This window comes from Octopus bimaculoides, chromosome 5 (genome assembly GCF_001194135.2).
Source record: "Octopus bimaculoides isolate UCB-OBI-ISO-001 chromosome 5, ASM119413v2, whole genome shotgun sequence".
Lineage (NCBI taxonomy): Eukaryota > Metazoa > Mollusca > Cephalopoda > Octopoda > Octopodidae > Octopus > Octopus bimaculoides.
In genome coordinates this window covers 54,315,697-54,323,800 of record NC_068985.1, presented here as the reverse complement: position 1 = coordinate 54,323,800, position 8,104 = coordinate 54,315,697, and the positions used below count along the sequence as shown (strand labels likewise).

Here is an 8,104-nt window from a genome sequence, read left to right as displayed (position 1 = left end):
TTTGGTCAGCCTGGGCTACAATAGAAAAAAAAAAAAACCTCACCCAAAGTGCCATGCAGTGGGCCTGAACCTACAACCACACAGGGCTAGGGAGCAAGTTTCTCAACCACACAGTCACTATTCTTTTACTTTGAAAATAAAATCTCAGACTGAACGCGTAAATATGCATCCACTTATACACATACATACTCACATTTCTTTAAAAGTCTGCATTGAAAGAAAGGGATGGCAATGAAAGCATTAGATGGATGAGATCATTTTGGTAAAATTGGTGGTAAAGAGAGGGAGGGGTGGTGAAGACAAAGAGGGGAATGGTTAGAGATAGAAGAACAGTGGTGGTTACACAGTAGACTAGGCAGGAAACAATGTAACATAGTTTAAAGTGAAGGATTGTCTTTGTCATTCTGTTTATTCATCATCCACTTCAAAAATGGAGGTCTTACATTTTTTTTCTTTTTTTCATGTCTGGAAGGTAGAGTTAGGAGTTGTTTGAAAGAGAAGAAAAAAAGAGGTTTTGATAAAAACCGTGCTACTACTTTTAAAGCTGTGGTTGCCGTCTAAATTTCAGAATGATACCTTTGTTTTGTGGTGATGGAATATCTAATTAAAAACTAAAATAAAAGTACAAATCCATGAATAAACGAATATAGGTGTAGACGTTGACTATGTGGTTGATAAGCTTGCTTTGCAGCCATGTAGTTTCGGGTAAGTCCAGTGTGTATGTGTGTGTATTTTGGTGCAGGCGTGGCTGTGTGGTAGGAAGTTAGCTTTCCAATCGCATGGTTTTGGGTTCAGTCCCACCATGTGGCATCTTGGGCAAGTATCCTCTGCTATAATGCTGAATTAAGCCGTGTGAAGTGAATTATGGAAACTGAAAGAAGCTTGTCATGACCATACATACATGTATGTATGTCTTTGTGTTTATGTTTGTCCCCCACCACTTCTTGACAGTTGGTGCTGGTTTGTTTATGTCCCTGTAATTTAGTGGTTAGGCAAAAGAGACTGATGGAATAAGTATCAAACTTTAAGAAAAGTACTCAGGTCAAATTGTTTGGCTTTACACATCAAAATGGCTCTCCACTATGGCCACAATCTAATGATTAAAACAAGTAAAAATTGACAGCTGGTGCTGGTTTGTTTATATCCATGTGTCTTAGTAGTTTGGCAAAATAGACCCATAGAATATGTAATATTCTTTAAAAAAATTAAGCACTGAGTTCAATCTCTTGAACTAAAACTCTTCAGCATTGTTGTAGTCCATTGACTAGAACAAGTAAAATATGAAAAAGGAATGATTGTTTTTGTTGCATATTAAATATTTTCAGACAATTGTGCATATATAAAATCTGTATTGTATGTATATTGCATGCATATGTGTGAAGTATCTTTTTGTGTTTGTGAGTCTTAAACATTTCCTTCTTTCTTGGACCAGTAGCTTTTATAAATTATAAACATTTTTATTGTTTCTCCTGTAAATTATTCACTTTCATCTGTCTTCATATAACGTTTTAATGAGAAAAACGGATTCTTTTCTATTTTTAATCCTTCCTCATTGTTGCTGTAATGTAGAATTTAATATCTGTTTTATATATGTTAATGGAGAGCTATCGTAAATCTATCCAAATTCACCTGTCTCCTAATTGTGAAATTTTTCTTTTTCTGTAAGCAAGCCAAAATCTTCAACTTTGTTGTGATATCTGGTTAAAATCATTTCATTTTGCTTACTACCAATAATGTCCTTGAGAAAGGCATGGACATGGTGTAATCTCTTTTCCTTTCTCCTTATTCATCTGAGCCTTGGTGTGTGTTTATGCGTGTGAAAAAAGAGAGAGAGAGATAGACAGACAGACTGAGAGAGGTGGTGGAGAGGGCTAATTCTTAGTTTATTTTCATTTAGTTCTGGGAAAAAGCACTCTCTACTTCATTGAAGTATTCTCAGGAGAGAAATTCTATATATAAGCCAATTTTTAAAAAATATATTACCTGTAAAATGTCTTGTTATTACCCCATCATTCTCTAACATTTGTTCTACTGCAACTAATGTAGCCAATACTTGAAGGAATTCTTCTCTCCAAATTGCTCCCAAGATATTTCCCACGTACAATCTGTTTAGAATCAAACTGCTACCCTTACTGTGTTAATTTATCCAATATTTTTGTTTACCTTCTGTCAGATGTTCCACTTTTTTTTCTCACTCCAAGATGTCATTGGAAGCTGGCTATCCACATACAAATCGTCTCCCACTCCCATCTGTCAGTTTCAACATAACTAGTACTCTCCACTTTATATCAATTAATATGTTGCCAGCACTGCCTTGACTGGCTTCCGTGCCAGTGGTACATAAAAAGCACCAACCGATCATGGCCGTTGCCAGCCTCCTCTGGCCCCAGTGCTGCTGGCATGTAAAAAGCACCCACTACACTTACAGAGTGGTTGGTGTTAGGAAGGGCATTCAGCTGTAGAAACACTGCCAGATCAGACTGGAGTCTGGTGCAACCTCTTGGCTTCCCCGACCCCAGTCGAACTGTCCAACCCATGCTAGCATGGAAAACGGACGTTAAACGATGATGATGCGTTTATCTTTTATCCTTTACTTGTTCAATCATTGGACTGTGGCCATGCTGGGGCACCACTTCCTAGGATGGTTTTATTCAAACAAATTGACTCCAGCACTTAAGTTTTTATAGTGTTTGATACTTATCTTGTTTTCTCTTTTGCTGAATTGCTAAGTTACGAGGATGTAAGCAAACCAACACCAATTGTCAAGAGGTGGTGCATGGATGACACAAACATATATAGACATTATATATATATAGGTGTAAAAAGGTTGAATTTAGATTCGTCCTTTAATTTGGAGGTTTCCAAAAAAGATTTCTAATATTGTTTCTTCATATTTTGCTGGTAGTTTACAGGCATAAATTTGCAAATATGAAAATAATACTTGTATACGATGTGTTGTGAATTTATGGAAAGAAATCCCATAAAACTCAACAATTTAGTTAAAAATGGAGAAGATGTTAAAATATATAAGAGAATTTTATAAGAGAATTTTGAAATTCTCTTGTATATTTTAACATCTCTTCTCCATGTTTAACTGAATTGTTGAGTTTTATGGAATTTCTTTCCATAAATTCACAACACATCATATATATATATATATATATATATATATATATATGCACACACATGCACAATGGGCTTCCACACAGTTTCTGTGTACCAAATTCACTCACAAGTCACTGGTCAACCTAAGGCTATAATAGAAGACACTTGCCCAAGGTGCCACTTGGTGGGACTGAACCTGTAACCAGGTGCTTGCAAAGAAAACTTCTTGCTTATTTTATTTAAAGTCTGTAAAATAATCGTTTCTAGTTTCATTTCCTCACTTCATTTGTTGTATATCTTGGAAAAGAGTTAGCAAATATAAATAGCCCACTCTGTAAAGTGGTTGGTGTTAGGAAAGGCATCCGACTTTAAGACCCATGTCAAAATAGATATTGGAGCTTGGTGCAGTCCTCTGGCTTACCAGCTCCTGTCAAACCATCCAACCCAGGCCAGCATGGAAGGCAGATGTTAATTGATGATGATGATATGTGACAGAACTTATATTTCCTTAAATGTTTTCAGTATGAACTGGATTAAAATATTAATCCAGAGAGTGTTGTAGTCTTTAGAAATATTTTAAAGAACCTTAATTTTTAATCTGATTTATACTTAAAATATATAATGAAATATAGTAATGTAAGAGAGTTTTGTAACCTTTAGAAACGATTTTGATTTTCTGTGAGAAAACCATGGTAAACTGTGTACATAAAAATACTTTGTCGTATGAAAGGTCTTGTCATAGGAAAGATCTTGTATCTTTATAAGTTAGTCATGGGCAGGAGGGTGCTACTTGTGACACTTGCAGGTCACACTACCCTGGATATCTGCAGGTCAGTGTTTGCAAAGGGAGAATAGGGTAGGAGAAGGCCAAGGAATTATGGAAGATTCACACTTTAGTTTCAAGTATATTCCCAATGTATATAATGTATAAATTAAAGATTTTTCAATAATTCTATGAGCAATTTCTTTATTTTACCCAGAAACAATTATAAAATGCAAATAGAAATTCTCTCTATTTCTTTATCAGGAGAAATAAGTGTCTTAATAGATACTTTTCTGTTATCTCTTAATAAATAATCAATTATTCATTTATATCAATTGCTTTTTATATCATTTACAGTGGTAATTAAATATATTCAGAAATATGTTGGTCACATTTAAAATGTAATTTTTATCTATTGTATAATAAATCCAAGATAATTACAAATGTCCCATGAACATTCCAATCCTTATTTACCTGTTTTTTTGTCTGTTTGTATTATGTGTGTGTGATTCATTTGTAACTAAAAGTAGTTTAGCTTATCTGTGTATATATAATGTAAACTCACTTATTTGAATATATATATATGTACACTTTTTCTTTTGAAGCAGGTCAGCTCCAGCGTTGTGTGATAATCCAGAAGGATGAGAAGGGTTATGGGCTTACTGTCAGTGGAGATAATCCAGTTTTTGTTCAGTCTGTCAAACCAGGTAATTTGGTTTATTTAAATATATTGATTATGCGTTATTTGTTTGTTTATTCATTATTTTTCATTTACTGTTTCTTAGAGAAAAAAAAATTGTTTTATGAATGTAAAGATCTGTAGTTTTCTGGATACCTCAATAAGTTTAGATGGAGAACTTTTTCAGCTACCAGTTTGTATCTTTTCCAAAGATCTGGGTTATCAGAATGAAAGAATGTTACATGAGTGCAGTCTATTTTCGAAGGCAGCCATCCAGGAAAGCAATGTGAACAGATAGAAGTGTTGTTGCTGGCTATATTTAATGACTAAGAAGCAGTAGCTTTAACTTGAATTGTGTTCTGTGATGGTGTGAGCAACTAGAGTTTGTAAAGCAGACAAAGAAAGTATTTTTGTGCAGAAAATAGGAATACATTGGTTAAAAATATAAAGAAAAGATATATTACTCTCCACATTAAGGCTGTCTTTGTTTAGGTATTTACACATTTATAAGTTCCACTTGTTTAATACCTATAATAACCATCTTCAACTGTGCTCTTAATATTTTATATTCTCCTTGCCTTCTATCACATGATGTTAAGCATTTTAATGTGCATTTTTTTTAATGGTGATTGTGTGTGTGTGTGTGGGGGAAGCATACTGTGTGGTGCAGAAGTTTGCTTCTACCGAACAATCTCTGTCCCTGCACCTATCAAATCATCCAACCACTGTCTTAATCATGGCTATGTATTATGCATCAATATGCTATACAACTCCTTCCACCACCTCCTGGTCTCTTGGAGGCTGGAGGTCTGACTAGTTGGAGATCTGCCAATTCTTTGCTAAACTGTATCTGACAGCTCATGTGTTTCCTCGAGACTACTTGGTGGGTTACTGACACCATCCTCTCAGACAATGTCTCTCCACATAGCACACTATTCGCACAAAATTCTTAACTCTGCATTCCCCAAGTAGTTCATACATACCTGTGGTGCTGCAGCAGTTCAGGCAGTGAACACAACCTACAATACTTTTAGGAAGTCATCTCTATAAACTGGATGATTTGTACCCACTACTTTACTCTACCAACTTGGTAGTATTTTTCTTCCTGTCAGTTCTCAACCATATTGGATCTGGAAATAGTATTATTATGAAGAAAGCCTCCAACTTCACTAGCCACTTTACTTGCACTCCACATTGTACACACTGAATAATTCAGTCAGACTCCATTCCTCAGTCACTCTGCATTCTACAGTTACTCTCCACCTCTATCAGACTCTCTGTTGTGTACATATCCATACCTGAGATAAAAGCATTTTTCATTGCTTAAATCGAACAAGTCTAAGCCTACCTTCATCTTTCACACCCAAGTGTTATCCATATGCAACCGAGACACTGCAGTCTGACCCTACATGGACTCCATAAACAGAGAGCATACCAGCTCCTTCGTCTAGGGTGAGGGGGGGGGGGGGGGTAAAAAAAAAGCATGTGGTTCTAGGTTTGATTCTATTGTTCTGCATCTTGAGCAAGTGTTCTCTACTATAACTTTGGTTTGACTAATGCCTTGCCAAGCTATATGGTGACCTCAATAGTGCTGGTGACAAGAAAAAAAGTCACCCAGTACCCATTGTATAGTGGTTGGTGTTAGGAAGGGCATCCAGCTGCAGAAAATGTATGTCAAAGCAGACACTGGAGTATGATGCAGTCCTTGACTCATTGGATCTAATCAAACCATCCAACCCATGCCAGCATGGAACATGGACATTAAATGATGATGATAGTGTGTATGTACACACACACGCACACACACACAGAGGAACACACATATAACTCCACACACACAACCCCACGTACATGCATACACTACACACAAAACACACACACACACACAAAATATATATACACACACACACAAGATATACGTACACACACAAGATATACATACACACACACACACACACACATACTTCAGCTGCGAGTCAAACACCTTTCCTGTTACCATTGCTAGCCAACACCACACAAACACAACACACACATACACACACACGCTATTACACACACACGCTATTACACACACACAGAGACTTGCATGCATGCACATACCCACACATACCTCCTTCTCTTACATACTCGTGTCTTAGAAAGAACTTTTTCTTCACCCATTCCCTTCTGGTCATTTCAAAATGTAACTACATGTGAATCGTTGGCGACTTTTTTTTCCTCCATCTTCCTTTTCTATTGGACTTTCCTCTGTTTCTGAAGAAGAGCTTTGCTCGAAACGTAAAACCACCTTTCTTTCCTTCCCTGAGTGTCTGCTAGTACTTTACATGTACCACGTCCTTGCGTTGTTTTTTTTTTTTGTTCTTCATTTTTTATTTATTTATTTACTATATACATATATAGAGGTGCAGGTGTGGCTGTGTAGTAAAAAACTTGCTTCCCCACCACATGGTTCTGGGTTCAATCCCACTGCATGGCACCTTGAGCAATTGTCTTCTACTATAATCTTGGGCCAACCACACCCTTGTGAGTGGATTTGGTAAATGGAAACTGAATCTCATCATATATGTGTGTGTGTGTGTGTGTGTGTGTGTTTCTTTGTGTTTGTCCCTCCTCCACACCCCTTGACAACCAGTGCTGGTGTGTTTACATCCCTGTAACTTTGCAGTTTGGCAAAAGGAACTGATAGAATAAATACTAGGCTTTAAAAATGCTAAGTACAGGAGTCGATATATTTGACTAAAAATTCTTTGAGACAGTTCCCCCAGCATGGTTGCAGTCTAATGGCTGAAGCAAGTATATATCTTGCATATATGTATGCTAAATATATCCCAAAAGGACAAGGGTTTAGAGAATAAATATTGCACTGCAATGTACAGAATCAGTTTTATAGCTGTGAGAGTATTTTAGTGAACTCGAGTGTCTTGACACAATAGTTATGTAATGTACACACTTAACTATTGAATGCACTATCACTGCTGCATGTTACATACTTGGCAAAGAGTATGTAATAATGAACTTGTCTATCATGACCCACTGGTGAAGTACTAGAGTTTAAAGGTTTTGTAGTGGGCACTAGTTCTTGATTGGGGAATACAAACCTGAATAAATGTTGTACGATGACAAACAGCTGACTGTAAATGGGTAAAGAAAACCAGTTCTCTGAGAGTTGAAGCTTTGTAGATTTTCTAATGCTCTTATGAACCTACTTGATTCAACATCCTATTATGTTGAACTAACGATATTTTGTGATTCATTCTGTTTGATAATAAGCAATAAAACTAGTGGTGTTTCAGTAAAAAATAAGGAATAGTTATGTCTAATTGATGGGCACAGTAAGTGATTGATTGTATATCAATATGGCTGTTTTGGTCAAGCAGGAAAAATGCAAATCCAAAACAACCATATCAATAGACAGTCGATCAATTATTGCTTCTATCAATCTAATGAATATATTGATATTTGTCAAGGGGAATTATGAAGGAGTCTCATTTAAAGTGTAAAGTATAGATCTGATAGGATACAAGTTGTGCTAAATGCTGAAATTGTTTTCTAAAAGC

General features: G+C 36.1%; 1 protein-coding gene across 1 annotated transcript in view; it reads left to right on the top strand.

Annotated features, from left to right (window-relative positions):
* LOC106875720 (rho guanine nucleotide exchange factor 12) overlaps positions 1 to 8,104 on the top strand; it is a 365,906-nt gene that overhangs the window by 115,809 nt on the left and 241,993 nt on the right. The window contains exon 4 of the mRNA XM_052968059.1: positions 4,474 to 4,575. Within this exon, the coding sequence (XP_052824019.1) occupies positions 4,474 to 4,575 (102 nt within the window). The remainder of the gene's footprint in view (positions 1 to 4,473; positions 4,576 to 8,104) is intronic.